Below are 21,379 nucleotides of genomic sequence, written 5' to 3' on the forward strand. Positions count from 1 at the left end.
GATAGAACAAAGGCCATAGAACAATGGTTTTATACAAACGGCCCAAGCGTGTGACAAGTGCTTTATAGTAAGGGTTCTGTATCAAGGGCCTAATGGCAAAAGGTCCTATAGCCTTAAGGGCCTTGGAGCTTAAGACCTCGTCTCATGGTAAGAAATCAACTGAAGGTCGAAACAATACAAGGCAGGTTTTTATTTCACTCCAGGGGACACACTGACCCTGAGGACTTCGTGAAGATGGTGGTACGTTTTGCATTGCGAAATATTCACCAATTCATTCAGACTTGAAACTTATAAAAGTATTTTTCATTTCCAATCTCGGCTACAAAACAGACAGTAGCAAACATTCTTTCCAACTTTTTCTCCCTCAGCTGAATTTTAACTACCTACGGGGGAAAATGAGCAATATTGCTGTGCAAGGTTGAGGGATGTTGCAATTGAGGACATGCACTGGAAGGCAGGGGTCCCCAGTGTAATGAAAATGGGGAAAAGCTTGACGAGTTGTGTGCTAATACTGGAACAGTCTGTAATACATTATTAAAAAAAATGATACACAAAGTACACATAGGCGAGTTGAACCGGGGTCAGTGAGTATTTTTGGATTATATGCTAAATATGAGGATTATATGCTAAATATGAGGATTGTATTCTAAATATAAGGATTATCTGCTAAACATGAGGATTATATGCTGGATATAAGGATTATATGATAAATATGAGGTTGCGATTACATGAGAACAAGAATACGAGGCCTGATTGGCCCCCACGACTGGGTTGTCTGGTTGAAAGAAAAAAAAAAAGTTTAACTTTACAAGAAAATGTAATTCCGCTTATCATTTTTTTTTTTTCAAGCTATCACCGACTCCCTGCTGCTACACATTAGCCCTTCCAGTTGGGGGGGAGGAGAGAGAGAGAGAGAGAGAGAGAGAGAGAGAGAGAGAGAGAGAGAGAGAGAGAGAGAGAGAGAGAGAGACGTGGTGGTTCTAGAAAATTGAAAATAACAAGAGTAAGAAAAAGTTATGGAGAGTGACCTTGTACAAAAGGGCTTATGTGCAGAGTTACCATGAGTAGTTTCGCGAAAAAAAAAAAAAAATAAGGCACCAAGTGAGAGTTAAATGAAGCTAGAAATATGCGAAAAAGAACTGAAGGTATTTAGGGAAGCACTACTTGAATTTGCGGGTGAAGTGCATGTGGCATACGGAAGGCGAGAAGTGAACTTGTGAGAAATGTTAAGGAGTGGTGGAACGAGTAAGTCAAATCGCTAGTGAAAGAGAAAGGGAAATTGTATGGCTAGTTTCTGCGGGGAAGGAGTAAGGGTGATTGAGAATTGTACACGAGAAAGAGGCAAGACAAGTGAAAGGTAAATAAGGGAAAGACAGAAGAAGGGAGAGTATAGATGAAATTCAGGTCAAATTAATATTTCTCAAAAGGAAATGAGTGTGAGAACAAGATAACAACAAAATAAGGTAAAAGGGAGAAGGGCAGACGAAGGAAACTAGTGAGCAAAGCTGTAAAAAAAAAGTATTTTGAGGAACTATTGATTATATTTGATGACGGCGAGGCGAATGTTGTGTGTCGGACAAAGTAGAATAAGGAGTAAAGAAGCCACAGGGAATGGGATGATGCAAAGCTAAGGAGGTAGTGAAAGCCTAGCCAGAGACGAAGTGCTGGATATCATCATGGATGGACGGGATTGCAATGGCATTTCTCAAGAAGATGGGTGACAGTGCTGTTGATGGTTGGTTGGTCTGTCTGTTCCACTTTTGTATGCTATGAGATGGGGTGCCTGAGGACGCGGAATGCATGTATAGTTATCTTGTAAACAGAAAAGGGGGACAGAGATTAACGTATTGCAGGTCACCTTGCTAAGTTGTATAGGGGATGACGCGATTTGAAGAGGACTGGAGTGAATCGAAATCATGACTGGGGAAAGTAAAATAGCTACAAGAAAAGCAAAGGGTGTGTGAACGAGGTGTTCGCTTAAAAGACAAAAAAAAAAAGTGCGAGTGAAAAAAAGTTTTGGATGTGGCATTTATGGAACTGAGAAAATCGTATGATACGGCTAAAGGAGAGGGCTTGCAGAAGGTGCTACGAATAGATGGGTGTGGGAGGAAAGTTACTGTACACAGGGAACGAGTTTTTAGCGGGACAGTAAAAGCAAGTTTACGAATAGGATGGGAGGAGGGTGAATGGTTCCGGTAGAGATAGGTATACATCAAGGTTATGTGGTGTCCCCATGGCTGTTTAATCTGTTCATGGCTGGGATGGTGAGGGAGATAAATGCAAGAATCCTTGAGTCAAGAACAAGTCTGATACACTAGAGACTGTTGGAGGGTATGGAAGGTAAACTTTACAGAAGACACAGCTCTAGTAGCACATTCCAAAGAGAAAAGCTCCCGAAGCTGGTAACAAGAGTATGAAAAAAAAAAAAGGCGAAAGTTGAGTGTAAATGCGAACTGCAGTGAGGTAAGGAGTCTTATGACAGAAGGTCGAGACGGGATTTTTTGGAGCGTAAGTTGGAAAGACTCAGAGACGGCGGCAGCTTCTGAAAAGTTGGCGGCTTACTGGAGCAACAGTTAGTGATCTGAGGGCGACGATGCAGCATACTATGACTGCACTTCTATACAAGCAAGTCTAAACAAAATTGAGGGGCTGAACCCCCTGCTTTTCAAAGTGGGTGGGGGGGGGGAGCTCAGACCCCCGTTGTACTGCCACCACTGAAAGTTTACAATAAGTGACAAGCGCCATCTTATGATTTTATTAAAACCTTTCGCTTCCTGTACAAGAAATATTTCCGACACTGAACACAGTACCTCTTTTCAACCTACAAAATGTACATCTTCAAAAGTATTCGACAGGTTCATGAATATGTCTTGCGGTTTCTTATCGCTGTAGGAACGCAATTAAGGCTTCTAAAACGTCATTTCATGAAGCGAATGGAATATTTTTGTACTTGGGTCTTTTAAAGACGAAGCAGAGAGATCATCACGACCTGAGGCCGGGAAATGTTAAAAGGTGGTGGTGGTCAGGAAATGAGGAAACGCTACACATCTGCACAATTCTAAAGTCAGAATTATACGGACTCTCGTATGATTCTAATCTCTCGTGCACACCCTGAAAAAAATACAAACACTTGCTGGGCAAAATAACAACACATCCTGTTGATCTCGCAGTGCTGGCCTGGGCGACTGGCCTTGGTTGAACGCAAATAAAACCAACTTTGATCAAATTCATTCAATGTCAAATATTGACCTAACACTTTGGCCCTTGACACTTGTACACAAAAAGGAGAAAAATGTGCGTTATGAAAAATAATAGTCTAAATCATAAAATGCAAACATGTTGAGCTTGACAGCCGTTACAACTGGGCCATCAGCACAGAGCTAACCATGTACGTCCCATTTTCACATTTATTTTTTTCTCTCTGTTCAATTATTCTATTTTAGACGTGTCTAGCACTGTTTCGTAGAACGGTATCCGCTAACGCTACTGTACGCCCGAACACGGAAAATTGTGATAAACGCATCTCGACGTCATTCTTTTTTTTTTGTGCGATCTCATTCTCTTTAAGTATTGTTTTAAGTGCCTTTAGGTTTACGGAATTAGCTTTGTCATTTGAGGATGGGGGAAGAAGCGAGAGCATACAAACTACACGCGAGATTTTAAAGAGGGTAGCTGGCGAGTTTACTGCCCATCAGATGGCAACATACGGATCAACTGTAGACTGGAGCTCAAAAATCATTATCGTCGAAACCCTACACAGGAAATATAGACATGAGGGCATGTCAGCCAATGGCATGGCTATCTTCACTGGTTATTACCGGGAGAGAGATGAGGTCTTGGAGCTCTTCCGAGACTCAAAAGTTTTAAATCAACACATTTGGTGCTGCTCTGGGGCTATAGAGTGGAGCAGGGAATGACGTATTGAACTCCCACTGAAACCCAGTAAAGTCATTGTCCATTAAACCGTCCATACATCGCTAACCTGCTTATGCTGGCTCACACATTAGAGTATGTCTCGCTCTTTTATTTTCTTCTATGCCGTATTCATATCTGGAATTACATTTAAATGCCATCAACCTCCTCTTCACCATTTTTACACGTCAGCCAACTTCAAAGGCCTCCAAGTATTTCCTGTATGATTTACGGAATGCAGTTATGAGGACTCTGAGGGAAGTACATTCCCTCTGTTTAAGTTACCATCCCCGAGCCCTTGCGCGGTAGAGGTGGGGTGTGTGGAGGAAGAGGCAAATATTTCCCCTTGTGTCACTGGTCTCTCCTCTTTTAATAGGGATCTTAAGAGAAACAGTGTCGTCCTACGACTGAAGGCCATGACATCTTGCAGTCAGAATATAAAGAGACAAGTAACACGAGTTACCAGATGTCAATTCGGCACTACTCACACTTACAAAAGTTTACTTTCACTTTTCTTATGCTGTTGTCAGCAATAACTGTTTTTCATAACATATGGATACCAGATAGACTAGATTCCCTTCAGCATAGGAAACAGGATAGATATAATTTTCACATGGTGTATTCATTCTTTGTTGACACAAAAATTCGTGGTTTCCTGGGCGACAAAGAATATATAAACTACGAATTTTTGGAACTAGGCTAGAGGGCTTTACATCGTTACAGACCGTTACACCCTGTGTCACTCTTGTGGCGTGACGGAAGACACTCCAGTATTCTGGAGCTCACTCTTTAGTGGATGATTCACAAAGACAGAGGAATAACAGTAAAACTTCATTTGTCGTGACCCTTTACGTCATGGCTGAAGCAGCCACTCGAGTGATCGTCTTAAGCTTCACAAAAACGTCGTTTGATGGAGCTGCTGACATACCAGACTTGTTCACTTCACAGCCTTGGGGATATATGGCCAAGATGGTATGGTTGGGGCAAGGGTGAAGTGACGTAGCTATGGTGGCTCGTTAACGGCCCACCTATTCCACTTCGTTCTCTTCTTCCTCGGGTTCCTCCTCACTACCGAATAGCTCTTCCATACTCTTGTCCTGCTTCTGATCCTCCTCCTCCTCATCAGACTCCTCCTCCAGCTGTTGACAGCCAACACACAAGTTACGGTGTTGTCAATCGGTTTTTACATACATCTCTCACAAGATGCAAGACAGGTGATCCTAGGACCTACATGTATTATGCGAGTGCATGTGGCTCGAGAAGTATCCTTAATGCCTGAAGCAGGTGTTAAAAATTTGTAACGACTAGTGGATGTGACTTAAAAGGCTTAAAGGCCAACCAGGTGTTGCAACAATAAAAAAAAAGAAGGAAAATGCATGGGAAAATTCTTCAACAGAGTCGACCAAACGGATAACCTAATTTGAGTACATTTGGGAGGACTTCAGTTAAAACCATTACACAACAACTCTGTGGGGGTAACGAGTATGCGAGAGTAACAGTATCTTTTGCTTAATTTGAATACCATCTCAAATACATCACAAATATAATATTACAATACTACCCTTGCAGGGATGTAAGGTCTCCCTCTTTGTAACCCGGATGTAGACTGTTAGGCGCCAACACTAAGATATCGGTGCTCGATCTCCTGACCAGCTTACCTGTGGGGAAGTCATTTCGTCCAGGTCCTTCCTGACGGCGACCTGGTCCATGGTTTTCTGGTCGGGCCTGATGCGGATCACCTGAAGAGAAATACAAAATCCTTTTATTCTAAAGAAAAGGAACCTAAGAAGAGACTGAGAGCAACTCACCGATGTTGCCGTGCAGTCTGTCAACTAACGTTGGACGCGAGGGTTTACGTAAGAAACGAAGACGAGAAAAAGAACTGACGAGGTTATTTGCTGGATGAAAGTAATGATAACGTAATTCTAATCTATGTAGATTGAGAGCTGACAGTAAAACAAGAGGCTTCTTCCCACCTACCCCTATCCAGTATCATAATGTCTGGATGACAGTAATGATAATCTAATTCTTATCTATGTAGATTGAGAGAAGATAGTAAAACAAAGGGCTTCTCTCCACCTATTCCCATCCAGTATGAACACGGCTATGAAGAACCACCAAGTATTACTATAATGTCATGGAGTGTTTGTAGGAAGGTGCGAGTGGAAAAGCATTCCTACTTCAGCTAAGCTGCTGGAGGCTTTGCAGAGGAAGTATCAGCCTCTGACCTGTTGAACAACGAAAGCTAAATAAATGTACATTACATCGTCATCCTTAAACACGTTTGTTCACGGATATTACTGAAGCATTTCTCTAGCCGCAGCTAAAATGTATCGACATTATTACGTGTCCTTAAAATCATTTTCCCCACCGAAATTTCTGACAGACTCGGCGTTCAATAAAAGTAAATTATAACAAATTCGATTAGCATTTTGAAGATTATTAGATTTCGAAGCCTTCGTTTTCAAACAATATAAATTTAGATTCTATCTTTCACATCATTTATTTCAAGAGTTTGTCTTCACACCATGAGAAAGTCTGGTGACTAGAATAGGAGAAATGAGCAGCGTTTCCAATTGTGGACGGATTAGGGCGCTGTAAAGAGCAAGTATGTTTTTTTTTCTAGCTTGCAGTATATTTCTGGCTATGATGTACATTAATGTTCGCTTTCCTGCAAAAACCTAAGCACTTCTCTACGTTAACTTGGGTACATTTCTACAGTGGTTTATCTTGTACGATCAAGAAGGCTGACTAGATTTTGTCCTGAATATTCACAACGGCAAAATGTATTAATTTGCTTCTCTCGGGATTTGAAACTCCTCTAAAGAAACTGTCTTCCTTTGTTTGAGCTTCGTCAAATATAGTGTCGTTGGCAAATCTGAAACTTTACTACAGTCTTGTCTCCATGTCACCCATATAGTTAATAGGTAAGGACCACTGAACTGCTGAACATAGTGTTTCGCCCACTTGTTACTAATATCCCAAAATATCCTGTCAAAGTTAGTCAAATATAAAATTTCACTTTCTAAATTTCTTAAAAGAAAATTCAAAGCAAATCTGATGATGCTGTGGTCATTCTTGCTCAACTCTTCAAACCTCAAAAAATTTAGGTACGTATCCGTTGCTTTTGTGTACATCTAATGTACTGTTCCCTCGTGCTGGATTATGAACAATTCAGTTTGAAAATTGATCTATTAAATCAATATTGCCCTACGTGGCCTCCTGTTATGAAATCAAAATTAGTTGATGTTTATGGTCATCAAAGTCTCCTACAATTATTGATTCTTTGATGTTTATGTTCATCAAAGTCTCCTACAATTATTGATTCTTTGATGTTTATGGTCATCAAAGTCTCCTACAATTATTGATTCTTTGATGTTTATGGTCATCAAAGTTTCCTACAATTATTGATTCTTTGATGTTTACGGTCATCAAAGTCTCCTACAATTATTGATTCTTTGATGTTTATGTTCATCAAAGTCTCCTACAATTATTGATTCTTTGATGTTTATGATCATCAAAGTCTCCTACAATTATTGATTCTTTGATGTTTATGGTCATCAAAGTCTCCTACAATTATTGATTCTTTGATGTTTATGGTCATCAAAGTCTCCTACAATTATTGATTCTTTGATGTTTATGGTCATCAAAGTCTCCTACAATTATTGATTCTTTGATGTTTATGGTCATCAAAGTCTCCTACAATTATTGATTCTTTGATGTTTATGGTCATCAAAGTCTCCTACAATTACTGATTCTTTGATGTTTATGGTCATCAAAGTCTCCTACAATAATTGATTCTCTGTTGTTTGCTAGAGACAATTTCTTCGTACGGAGGAGTACGATTTTCTTTGCATTGTGGTGGGCTTATAGAACGCTTACACAATCTTGATATAATTCATCAATTTCATATATAGCAAGTCATAAGCGTCGACAATATATTGCCGGCACTTCGGTTACATATAGATTCCCAGAGACAACGAACATAACCCCCGCCTCCTGACTTATATGGTATGTGATTGGCTGATTGTTTGGGCTTTAGGCCAATCAACTGGCAGGGTCACTGAGACCATCAACCTAAGTTACATCCACCAACCGAAAAATCTTTTAACATCTTCTTTGGGTGTTAATGATACCCACCGAAAAATCTTTTAACACCTTCTTTGGGTGTTAATGATACCAACCGAAAAATCTTTTAACATCTTCTCTGGATGTTAATGATACCAACCGAAAAATCTTTTAACATCTTCTCTGGATGTTAATGATGATTCTTAGACCACATACACTATCCCTATACATGTGGCCTATGTAATTTATCTTTACTGAAAACCGTATCTAACGGTATCGCATATTTTGCTACTAAATTTTAAGTATTCGCAGTGTTATTGAGTTTGTTATTTATATCAGGCTTTTTCAACATTTTATGCGAGACAAACATGGGTAACTGAATGCCCAGATCGAGGCCATCTCCAAGCAGCGTGTGTAGGGCTAAGGTACGAGATATTCAAGACTGAGAGAAATCTTCACCCATGGCAAGCCTGTGTGTTTATACAAGGGACGATATCCCGGCTACTCTGTAGTCCCCAACCTTAGGAGGTGCAACTGTGGAAAATAACATACAACGATTATAAAAGACTTGATCCAGGGCTTTCATATATTTTCACCCTAGTTAGTGCTACGCTAAATGAGATAAAAGACCATAGCTACTGCCTGGCCATATTCCGAGCGCAGACCTAACCACAGAAAGTGTGTGTGTGTGTGTGTAGTGTGGAGGGGAGTGTGTCTTCACCTCTTGCTGGAAGAAGGAGTTGTAACCGTCGCCGGAATCCTCACTGGTAGTCCTGTTGACCTCCACGCGCGTCCCGTTCGTCACACGCACCTCGTACGTCGTGTTGGTGGTGTCCTTGGACTTCTGAAAGTACAGGAGGGAAAAAAAAAGAGTATGCTGAGGTTATTCTGCGAATGGGTTTTTCCCGTGATATCAGTCATGATTGCTCGAAACATCGAGTGGTGTATATATACTCTCTCTCTCTCTCTCTCTCTCTCTCTCTCTCTCTCTCTCTCTCTCTCTCTCTCTCTCTCTTTTTCTCTCTCTCAGCTTCTTGCCGCACGGAGAGAGAGAGAGAGAGAGAGAGAGAGAGAGAGAGAGAGAGAGAGAGAGAGAGAGAGAGAGAGAGAAGCAGCAGCCACCTACCATGTTCTCGAGCAAGTTGTGGAACAGCGGCAGAATTGACCCGAAGACGGGCCACCCGAGCCAGTTGCTGTCGGATCTGTCTCCGCCCTTCGGAACCTCGGCAGATGACTGGGTGCTGTTGCTAGGAGTGTAGGGGAGCTTCTGTATCAGGGACAGGTTCTCACCTATGCGCACCAAGTCGCCTGAGGGGACAAAAACACAACACCAGGGGATGATGGTGAAGTACGACAACGGGGGACCATCAAGAGGTAAAAAGAAAACGATTATTTTGATTATCCTTATTGACAGAATTCACTGGTAGGGACGCATCTATACAAATGTCTGCTTTATTGCAGCTGTATTGATTTATGAAATATACCATTATGTAATATTTTTTTCTAGTGGTAATAGTTAGCTACGTATATCTAACAATTTTTCTATTCATTCATAAGACACTTCGCCTCTATTACTGCATTTCGTTGTTATCATCCTTTGGCGACAGTTATTTTTAGGCCTTATAATCCTATATAATTCTTGGTCCTCGTTCACCCCCACACCTGTTTTCATGCCTTCCACTAAGGTAGGTAATTACGTACAAGAAGCTGTAGGCAACTGTGGCGGCGACTAATTCAATAATATATCAAAATGCTGCTTAATAACGGTACTAGCACAGATTACAGGTGTCCCCAAGAGCCATAATTACGGCGTATAACGGTGATTTACGAACCAAAGCGCGCGTCCGCGTCATGAAAATTCCTGTTGAAAAAGGTCACTGGCTTAGTGTTGTGCAAAATGAGAGCACTAAATCGAATACGCTAAGAAATTCAACATTTTTCGATGGTGTGTACGACTCTAAGGGCAGACATCAACTTGCAGGTCGATAGCACTATCTTGCATGTAGTTAGTGTCTTCAGGTTTCATATATATATATATATATATATATATATATATATATATATATATATATATATATATATATATATATATATATATATATATATAATTTTCTCGTACACTGTAAAATGGTATATTATAAATTCTATTCATGAATAGTCTAGTACGTGGGCCAGTATTCATCACGCCATGCAAAAGAGCGATGAAAACGTCCAACTTAACACTTGAAAATTGTGTGAAAATGAAGAGGCTGTCGGCGGCAGCTGGGCCGGGAGGTGGTAATGAGGAAGGCTCAGGGTGTGGCCCGCCCACAGCAACGGTGGGTGGTTGTTGAGGACACGCCCACAGAAAATTGGGGGTGCTTGGTGTGGCATGCCCACAGAAGATTGGGTGGTGAGTGTGGTCGGCCCACAGAACAGTGTTTGGTGTGGTCCGCCCACAGAACAGTGTGTAGCTGACGTGTCCCGCCCACAATAGAAGCTTAGGTGAAGCGGGTTAAAATTTGTTCTCTTCCTTGGTTCACCCGAAGGAAAACCTCCTCTTCACTTCCTCAGCAGATCAGACACAACTTCCCTAAACGCCCAACCAACACAGATCCCTTGTCTTCCAAAAAAAACTTTTCCCCTCACAATTCAACCAACTCTTTCTTTGCTGTCCATCCAACAAATTTTCCTGACCGTCCAACCTACACTTGTCGTAAGGGTCAAGCAACACTTCCCTCAACATTTACTCGACTGTCTAACCAACATGATGAATTATTATCTATCAGCGAGGACGAGAGTACGTATACCTCCTTCCGAAAATGAAGGGCTTCAATAGATTGGTGGAAAGTCTGAACACATAAATGCTAGGTCGAAGACCCTTACTGTCATGTATCTGAGGTCCACTTTTGTCCCTTTGGTTCCAAAGAGGAAACTCGTGTTGCACTTAAGTGTGCAGGGCCTGAGACTCACTGGACTGTCTTTCATCTACTGGAAGACATGTGGTCCGTCCATTAAATCTTGGCAAGACAGCTGGACCGTCTCTTACCTGCTGGAAGACAGCTGGACCGTTCCTCACCTCCTGGAAGACTCCGGACCGTCTTATACTCTCATGGAAGACAACCGAATTGTCTCATCTCCTTGAAGACAACTGGATCGTCTCTCATCTTCAGGAGGGCAGTGATGATTACTCCCAAGCTCCTGTCCGCTCGCTAAGGCTCGACCCACTTAGGTTACTCTTTATTCACAAGTCGAAGTAACACGCACTTGGTCGACAAGCCAAGGCCGAAGTCTGCAAGTGTTGGGTTATGGAACATGTCAGGCTACTACTACAGCAGGTCTGGTGGCCTTATGGAGTCTGCTGGTCTCATAGGGCTGGTGGCCTTGGGGTCTGGTGGCCTCTATTCTTAGTGTGTTTATGACAATCTTCAAACAGGAGGTGAACCAAGTCTTATGAGAAAAGAAATAGAGATATTGTTTTTTTTTACATTACTGATACCGACATATATTTGCTCTCGTGTGTTGTTCCATTACTCTGTCTGGTGTCTCGCCTTAGCGCTCCTTTATTACAACTACCAGGAAACGCCTCCATCCCTTCGTCCCCTCGACTTACCTGCAATGCGTCGCTCGAGGTCCTTGAAGACTGTTTCCATCTTCCCCATGCTGGACACTGTCTTGTCGAGGTCACTGTGGGACGAAGCGAATATTAGGTCAAACGAAAACACAGGTGGAGTGATAGATAAGTACATAAGAAGGTAGAGACTCTATATGGCTCAAGGAAAACCATTTGATATTTCTCCTCTCCAGGACAAATATATCTGTAATAATTACAAGAAACCATTACACTAAAATGATAGTGGTTTTAACTATATTAAAGGAACATCTACTCGACTGGACTGGATTATAAAATCTAGACTTACAAACCAAGCACTGGAGCATCCAAGGCTATTCATTACTCTCAATACAGTTTCGAATATTCTATCTAAGAAATTCATTTTAACTCAAACAAATGACCTATTCCAGTTTTGAGAGACCAAGAAGGGAAGAACGAAAGTATAGGAAAGAAATTAACCTACATGTGTTGGTGCGAGAGCTTAAGCTTGACCTTTGCAGCATGGTTAAGCTTACCAGAACACCTGCTCGAGAAACTTTTCCACTTCTATTCATAAGATGTGGTGTATATGGCGATTCTAACTCAATGTAAAGTAGGTGTCGAATGAGGGGGATTGGTCGTTCTTAAGGGTGACGAGTGACGAGTGCGTCTCCTTTGAAGGGTGTCGATCGAGGAGTGTGTGAAATGTGAAGGATGTCGATTGAGGAAGGTATCTACTGTGAGGCGTGTCGAGTGAGACGGGTGTCAACTGCGAAGAGTGTCGAGTAAGGAAGGTGTCTACTGTGAGGTGTGTCAAGTGAGACGGGTGTCAACTGCGAAGGGGGTCGAGTACGGAAGGTGTCTACTGTGAGGTGTGTCGAGTGAGACGGGTGTCAACTGCGAAGGCTGTCGAGTAAGGAAGGCATCTACTGTGAGGTGTGTCGAGTGAGACGGGTGTTAACTGTGAAGGCTGTCCAGTGAGTGTAGAAAATGTCAATCAAAAGGGCGTCAACTCTTGTGAAGGTGTTGAGCGCGGAGCTCGCGGAGGATTTCCAGACTTGTAAAGATACGAGCCCAACCGGATCGAGTAGAAATTGCGCTCCTCTGTTCGAATGGTCGAGGCGTGGTTGATCGCCGCTTCTAAGTCGACCAGACATCCCGTCTGTGAACAGGGATAGGGTAAGACTTACAGCAGTGGAGAAACAATAGGTGGCAGCCGTGACACTGAAGAGATACGTACTACGAAAATAGGGACACCACAAAGTTTGACCACTGTAATGATATATATCATCCCAAGATTAATAAGGTATCTTGAAACTGACAGGAAGGTGATACAGGACCTTTAAACCGACAGAGAATGGTGATGTAAAAGACGAGTGACTTAGAGACTAGCATTCTTTCAAATGTTTTGACCTTAAGATTATACATCTAAGCTCGTCATTATCATTAGAAAAAAAAGAAAATATTACAGGGTGGAAGAAAGTGAAATTTTAAATGACTCGCTATGTTAACTTCACGTTTTGTCTCATTAAAGGTTTCAAGACATTAGAAAGAGAGAGAGAAAAAAAAATGTTGAGCCTTCGGGAGGAGTGGGTCGACTCCCCCTTCATACATATTCATACCGCCTCTAACTTTTCTCGCCAGAAATTTTTTTTTTCTTCCCAAGTCCTTGTAATATACGCGGTGAAGTGGTGTTCGTATATGTGTGTCACTCTCTACAATGCGTTGGAAGATCTATTAATTCCTTGTAATATACGCGGTGAAGTGGTGTTCGTATATGTGTGTGTCACTGTCTACAATGCGTTGGAAGATCTATTAAGTCCTTGTAATATACGCGGTGGTGTTCGTATATGTGTGTCACTGTCTACAATGCGTTGGAAGATCTGTTAAGTGTTCACACAGAACTTTATAGTACATACGATATAATAAAGTTCATAAATGGGTCATATTGCTTGAACAATAAAACAGGTCGTGTACATTCCTGATGTATTACCTGGAAACCTCTTGTATCAGTAAAGAGGACAGAAAAAGACTAGCCAATACATATGCCAAGTCGACCCCTATCTGCATGTGGGTGGAGCCTGTATGCTACGTCATTGGCCCTAAACAAAGAAAACGTGCCGGTACAGGGCTAACGAAAGCGTAGATCCATCTACACTTTGCTCACACTCTATACCTTCCTTCACAGTACCCATACCTTCCCTCACAGTACCCATACCTTCCCTCACAGTACCCATACCTTCCCTCACAGTAACCCATACCTTCCCTCACAGTAACCCATACCTTCCCTCACAGTATTCATATCTTTCCTCACTTTCCTTGCAACTGATGGTTCAGGGCCGCGTGACGTCACAAGTCGGTCTGCGCGGTCGGGTCTGTTTTTTGGAGTCGGAGTGGGTTGTCTTGGTATACATAGGCTTATGAAAAAGGGATCAAGTAACAATCTACGCTATATAAAGTCGGACCCGTCTGTATGTAGACACGCCGAGGATGTTGCCACAAGCACGATGACTAACCCCGATACACAGGTGCCAATAATTCATCCATTTCTTTGACAGGAAATATCTATTCCCGAGAAACTTTACTATATCATATACGTTATCTAAACTATAAAAAGAAAAGTTTTCAGAGGTAAAACAACTAACCCCTTTACACAACTGCCAATGTTAATCTATTTCTAACAATTTGGGAAATAAGTAAAATGGCGGGAAAGAGCGATCATACCAATTAATAATGCCATTCCGCCGTTCTTACACAGAAGTGAGCAGACAAGGGAACGGAGTGTCCGAATTTGTTAGTAATTAATGAAAAGGGCTAAAGAGGACCAAATAGTATTCTTAGGGTTGCTTACCATAAGGTCGAAATATATACAAGGAAACTTAAGAAAACAGGCAGAACAAGAACCCAAATAAGAGGGGGGAAAAAAAAATCACAAATTCTTACCCAAAGGCAGAGAGGAACTGGAAGTTAGTTCCATTGTTTTTGTCGACACTGTCATTCTTGCCATTTTCTTTTTCATCCTGTCCCTTCTGCGCGTTCTCCTGTGTGTCCCCAGGCACCGTTCCTTGGTCCAGTTCATTCCCAGCGGGTACGGTATCCTCTACCACCGACAAGTTAACTGTAATGATAAACATGTAGCCTGCTCAGATCCGCGTCAGATGCGCTGTGTAAGTAGGTATCACCCTCTACGATGCCTGGGATCCAAATGAAATCTAGTGAAGTCCACAAAACATATATAGGGCACACACAACATATATAGGGCAAACAAAACATACATACAGGGCACGACATTGGTCTAGTGCAAACATCTGACTTCGCGATGTCTACACTCGCTAGAACCATATGGGTCAGAGGATAAAATATTTCGTTCAAAAACACACATACAGTCGAATGTGTATTCTCGTCAGGACTTCAGAAAATAGGAACCTGTAGTCTGTCATAAATTTCAATAAACTAGACACACCTATAAAAAACGAAGATAAGTCAGGAAGGGTCATGTATATACAATAGGAACGTGTATGGTCATAGAATTACCTTGTAACACGTGAGGACGTGTTCAAGATGTTCGATTGCTAGGTATAACAAAGGTGACGGCCATAATGACCCTGGTAGCCGATAAGCCTTAAACTCAAATAACCAAACCAGCCAGGGAGCCATGGCCATCCACTCCACAAGTCAGTGTACAAATGTATTCACCTGTTTACTACTGTTTCTTTGTGCGTAGAGAGAGCGAGCTTTACGAGGAAATACACACAGACTTTCATACATGATCGCAGTTTCCTGTATTAGCGAGGCAGCGCAAGAAACAGACGAAGAAAGGCCTCATCCACTTAGATCCATTCTCTAGGCCCCACAGACCTTTCCATGGTTTACCCAGGAGGCTTCACATGCCCTGCCTTGGTTCAGTCCAATGAAATCACGTCGACGGCAGTCTATCACACTGTTCCAATTCACCCTATCTTGTGCACGCCATTCACCCTCCCGCACGTTCAGACCCCGATCGCTCAAAATCTTTTTCACTACATCCCTCCATCTATTTGGTCTCCCTTTTTGTTCTCTGCGCTTGACACATATATCCCCTTTGTCAACCTATCCTCTTTCATTCTCTCCATATGTGCATAACATTTCAGCACAACCTCTTCTCTGTCAACTCCATATTACAACACAAAGCTGTTACCCTTGACTTACTTTACCAAACCACCTCACATATCGTCCTCAAACATTTCATTTCCAACATATCCAACCTCCTCCTTTTCACACACACACACACACACACACACACACACACACATACACACAGAGGAATCCCTTTTACGAGGCTCCTAAAGTTTTAAGGCTGCACTACAAATAGTAGCAGGGACTTGGACTCCTTTGGAGTGAAAAGTTCCCGGACGAAACTTTACTCATTTTTGTCCACTGATGGTATTACCTCGCTAAAGATGACATTCTACTCGCGGTGTGGCCTCGTGCATGTGGAGCCCAGATACACACACACACACCCACATGTGTGTGTGTGTGTGTGTGAGTGTGTTACCGGACTCCGCAGAGAAATGGACGGAAAGGAATGAGGTTTCACCAAGGACGTTGTCTTTTTCCCCAAGAAACGTCCATTTTCCTTGCTCCTGATTGAGTGTGCAGCCTGGAAGTTTCAGATGCCCCCCATATAATGGCGTCTTGAGGCTGAATTATGATGATATATCCATGTTGTACCGCTGTCTGCTGGTACAGAGGTAACAGAGCGACCCCCCCCCCCCCCACACACACACACAGTTACGACACAGGTTACGGTCAATATACAGGTGTTCCGCACGACACACGAGCAAGTGTTCAACGTGATAATCTGAATTATAAATAGCATTTTCTTACCGTGCGTTCGTCTGTCCGTTGCCTCTCTATTTACCGTTTACATTTTCTTGTCATTCTCTGCCATTTTCTCATCTCTTTCCATCGCACATTTCCTTTGACCCTTTCCTTCTCTACTACACAGCGAGCACTCCATTACCCACGGAGGACTGATAATTCTACATATATATTCTGCGCCTGAATTTTGCCGAGGAGTTGAAAGTCTCAATCCTGAAAAATCATCGTTTTCTGCGACACTCTGGGGCGTTAGCGTTCCATTAGAGGCAACGTCAAAACTTCACGACAAAGTTTACGCGATTTGTCTAAGAATTCAGAACTTCAAATATACACTTGTCTAGCTTTAGATCATGAGTGGGAACGATATTTCGACAGCGTGTGATGTCGCAAGCAGCCAGTCAACCGGAGTGATGGTGAACAACTGTACGGCTGGCACCTGAGGGTGATGATACAACTGCACGGCTGGCAGAGGTGTTAACGCCCTCTTCAATCATACACCACACCAGTTCCGAATCTCCTGATAACGTGTTCGAACACCTGATCATGACTCACCACTGTTTTGTTCGCCTCTCCGAATCGGGTGACTTAAGTTTTGCGAATGGGTCAAAACAGTCATATTTTGTATAAGGTACAATCTCCTCCTGTATTCTTTAAATAAAGATACAAATGCTCAACACATATCGAACCTCGTCCATCTAGCATAGCGTTTATATAGGATCAGCATTAAAGTTTTACCGTGAAAGTACTTTACTCTTCGTTACCAACTCTGGTTGCTCTAACTCTGCATCTTTCTAACAACTTTTCATTGCGACATCCTCCAACGGATTGAAGATACACAATGATTGTAAAAAACAAAGTCATCCCTTTCTCTTCTCTCTTCCATGGTGGGCAAACATATGGCCTTTGACGTCTCTGCAGCTTAACTCTCTTAATGCTGGTACCATCTTTGTTTCCCTTCTCTGGACTTTCTCTATTACTTCTCTTTTGGCTTCAAGATGAGGTAAACACAGCAGAGAAATTATATCCTAACTTTGGCTTAATATATGCCGTGAAAGATTTGCTGAACTTTTCCTCATTTGTGACCTCAAATGCAGCTCTTATACTTGTCAACAGACAGTGGAGAACTCTGGCAAAAGTTTAGGCACGAAGTACTATAGACCCTGATGATTCCGTCATACAGGTATTCCGTACATCCTATGTATGAAGGTCTTCAGTCACTATGTCTCGTCCTCATTAATCTGCATATTCTTAGGCTGAATTTAACAAACTATGTACGAGACCAACTTTGGAGTTTATCTATGTCCCCTTGTAAGCTGATGCAATCCATCCTCAGCATTCTTCACCCGCCTCATGATCTTAGAATCATCTGCAAAGGTATCTAGGCATGAATTCAGTCATTTTGGCAAGTCTTACGTAGATCAGGAGGAGCAAATGTTTGAAGACTGACCCCCCAGCGGCACACCACTGAACGACTCCAGCCCAGTTCGAGAGGGCTTCTCCGACATGTGTCCTCTGATCCCTTCCACTGAAGTAGCTTTCACCAACCTTCTATGCGGGATAGTGTCAAATGCTTTCTGGTGGTCCACTTGCTGTCTTCGTCTTTTTCCAGCGTTTTACAGACAATACTCGTCAAAGAGGCCGTTCTGTAGTTCACTATCATTTCCCGAACTCCTTTCTTAAAGTTGGGCCACCCGGTTATATAATGAATACATGGAGCCTCTATCCCACTCACAACTTGTCTTAAATTCATTATCTTCCACTCAAATTCTCCGAAGTCCTGTACAGCATGTGTGCTCGTTAAATCAAGAGATATTAATCTAACGAATTAGCTAGAACATGCTAGTTTGCACTAGAGATATTTTTACGATAGTTCTAGATTATAAATTCAGTTAGTTCAGAAGGCCACATCAGTATATTAGCGCATGATAACGGTGTAAAAACCCATGGTAGAAGCTTTTCCCGCTATGGAACTGGACATATTTATGTTCCTACATCATAATCCACTTTTATACATTTTAATGAAATAACGATTTACATGTTTTATATGTAAATTCTTTCAAACAGTGCTCTTAAAAAAATATATTGCATGTAAATCTGAATATGGAATATATGCAAATTTCTAATTAGAACAGGAACAACGAAATAATTAGCCAGATATATCTCTATTAATTATCATACTACCATAAACTTTTCCCCCACCAGTAGTTGGCTGCAAGACACGAGGTAAACTTAGTATTTTACGACCATATTACCACTAATCCAGTAACAAGGGGATGATCGACTGCACTTCAAACTCATACCACTAATGGAGTAAAGAGAGAATGACCGACTACTTTCAAACCACTATACTACTGATCTATATCACTTACTCGGTGTAGCGTTGATCGAGGCGAAGGCGAGAAATACCACAGATAAAGACACGAGGAACCTCATGATCTCTGGTAGCGATCTCACCAGCGTCAGTATGAACAATGACGCGGCAGCGGTCCGCGCTGCTGCTGCTGCTGCCTCCGCCACACACACTTGTTTCACTTTACCTGAAAACTGCCAAGTTTCGCCAGGGATGGGAAAAAAAAAATACTGTCGAGAGCTTCCAATACGATAATTCTTCTTATGTGTGTATGCTCGCGCACGTCTCGACACTTTACGCGAAATTTTGAAAGAAATTATCGTATTGGAAGCTCCCGACAGTATTTTTTTTCCCCCCATCCCTGGCGAAACTTGGTAGTTTTCAGGTAAAATGAAACAAGTGTGTGTGGCGGAGGCAGCAGCAGCAACAGCGCGGACCGCGTCAGCATTTATGGATCTGGAGAAGGCATATGATAGAGTTGATAGAGATGCTCTGTGGAAGGTATTAAGAATATATGGTGTGGGAGGCAAGTTGTTAGAAGCAGTGAAAAGTTTTTATCGAGGATGTAAGGCATGTGTACGTGTAGGAAGAGAGGAAAGTGATTGGTTCTCAGTGAATGTAGGTTTGCGGCAGGGGTGTGTGATGTCTCCATGGTTGATTAATTTGTTTATGGATGGGGTTGTTAGGGAGGTGAATGCAAGAGTTCTGGAAAGAGGGGCAAGTATGAAGTCTGTTGGGGATGAGAGAGCTTGGGAAGTGAGTCAGTTGTTGTTCGCTGATGATACAGCGCTGGTGGCTGATTCATGTGAGAAACTGCAGAAGCTGGTGACTGAGTTTGGCAAAGTGTGTGAAAGAAGAAAGTTAAGAGTAAATGTGAATAAGAGCAAGGTTATTAGGTACAGTAGGGTTGAGGGTCAAGTCAATTGGGAGGTAAGTTTGAATGGAGAAAAACTGGAGGAAGTAAAGTGTTTTAGATATCTGGGAGTGTATCTGGCAGCGGATGGAACCATGGAAGCGGAAGTGAATCATAGGGTGGGGGAGGGGGCGAAAATCCTGGGAGCCTTGAAGAATGTGTGGAAGTCGAGAACATTATCTCGGAAAGCAAAAATGGGTATGTTTGAAGGAATGGTGGTTCCAACAATGTTGTATGGTTGCGAGGCGTGGGCTCTGGATAGAGTTGTGCGCAGGAGGGTGGATGTGCTGGAAATGAGATGTTTGAGGACAATGTGTGGTGTGAGGTGGTTTGATCGAGTAAGAAATGTAAGGGTAAGAGAGATGTGTGGAAATAAAAAGAGCGTGGTTGAGAGAGCAGAAGAGGGTGTTTTGAAATGGTTTGGGCACATGGAGAGAATGAGTGAGGAAAGATTGACCAAGAGGATATATGTGTCGGAGGTGGAGGGAACGAGGAGAAGTGGGAGACCAAATTGGAGGTGGAAAGATGGAGTGAAAAATATTTTGTGTGATCGGGGCCTGAACATGCAGGAGGGTGAAAGGAGGGCAAGGAATAGAGTGAATTGGATCGATGTGGTATACCGGGGTTGACGTGTGGACGTGTGCGTGTATACATTTGTGTATGGGGGTGGGTTGGGCCATTTATTTCGTCTGTTTCCTTGCGCTACCTCGCAAACGCGGGAGAAAGCGACAAAAAAAAAATATACATATATATATTCCTATGAGTCCACGGGCGTCCTAGCTTCGTCTCTTCGATGTATATCAACTGACTGTTATATTTCTCTCTTGTGTCTCCCCTGATGATGTGATTATTACACGAAAGTGCACTTGGGAACTTTTCGTGTTTCATTTTCCCCGTGGACTCATAGGAATATCTTGATCACGCGCAAAATTGTGATCCTTTCCAATATATATATATATATATATATATATATATATATATATATATATATATATATATATATATATATATATTAATATATATATACACGAGTGCAAGGCTCCCTCCCCGTTACACACAGTACTCAGGCACAATGCAGACCCGTAGCTAAAGGGGTGGATGAGGTCATAACAACCCCCCCCCCCCTCCGTTTTGAGGAGTTTCGCTGGAAGAGAAATAAATGAGCTTAACTTGATCAACGTTACACTTTCATTTTTCCAAAGTCATACTGTAGGCCATTTCTCGAAGTCTCAGTGAAATTAGATCTTAAGGGGTATCCATGTCTGCAAGTGGTAGACTGTAGAGTTACCGGACTCTGCCAACTCTATTCTACACCGAGAGTGACAAGTCACATTTGGCAAGGATGGGAGTACAGTCTCAAAGACCTTCTCACTCCAAAGGAATCTACATCTCCCTTGCGACTGGAAGTGGTGCAGTCTTGGGCAACAGGAGCCTTTCCAAAGTTCCTAAAGTAATACATAGACTCTCATAGAATTTGGTCTTGGGGTGATTATAAATAATTGGGGGATCGAAAGAAAATAGAAAGATATTTGTCAACAAAATAAAATGTGGAAAGCGCAGGTATAGGAGACAGGAACGAGCACAGCAAGTTATGAAAGGAGCAGAGAAACTTTGAACACATTGTGGGCGAGAAAGGAAATCCAGCCAAAATTTTTCATTCTTTTTTTTTTTATCACAAATTCATCACGAATAAACTGTGGGCCAA

The 21,379-nt window shown here is 42.2% G+C and overlaps 2 protein-coding genes across 2 annotated transcripts in view; one reads left to right on the forward strand and one right to left on the reverse strand.

The window, feature by feature from the left end:
* LOC139756943 (sushi, von Willebrand factor type A, EGF and pentraxin domain-containing protein 1-like) overlaps positions 1-21,379 on the forward strand; it is a 194,148-nt gene that overhangs the window by 19,449 nt on the left and 153,320 nt on the right. The window lies entirely within an intron of this gene.
* On the reverse strand, positions 3,217-18,912 carry LOC139756799 (uncharacterized). Its single transcript, XM_071676602.1, has 7 exons — positions 18,781-18,912; positions 14,495-14,669; positions 11,573-11,646; positions 9,107-9,288; positions 8,702-8,824; positions 5,571-5,651; positions 3,217-5,051 (listed from the first exon to the last, which is right to left on the reverse strand). Exons 1-7 carry the CDS (start codon positions 18,842-18,844, stop codon positions 4,941-4,943), a joined length of 810 nt encoding a protein of 269 aa, XP_071532703.1. The 5' UTR covers positions 18,845-18,912; the 3' UTR covers positions 3,217-4,940.

Source organism: Panulirus ornatus, chromosome 23 (assembly GCF_036320965.1).
Source record: "Panulirus ornatus isolate Po-2019 chromosome 23, ASM3632096v1, whole genome shotgun sequence".
NCBI classification, from domain to species: Eukaryota; Metazoa; Arthropoda; class Malacostraca; order Decapoda; family Palinuridae; genus Panulirus; species Panulirus ornatus.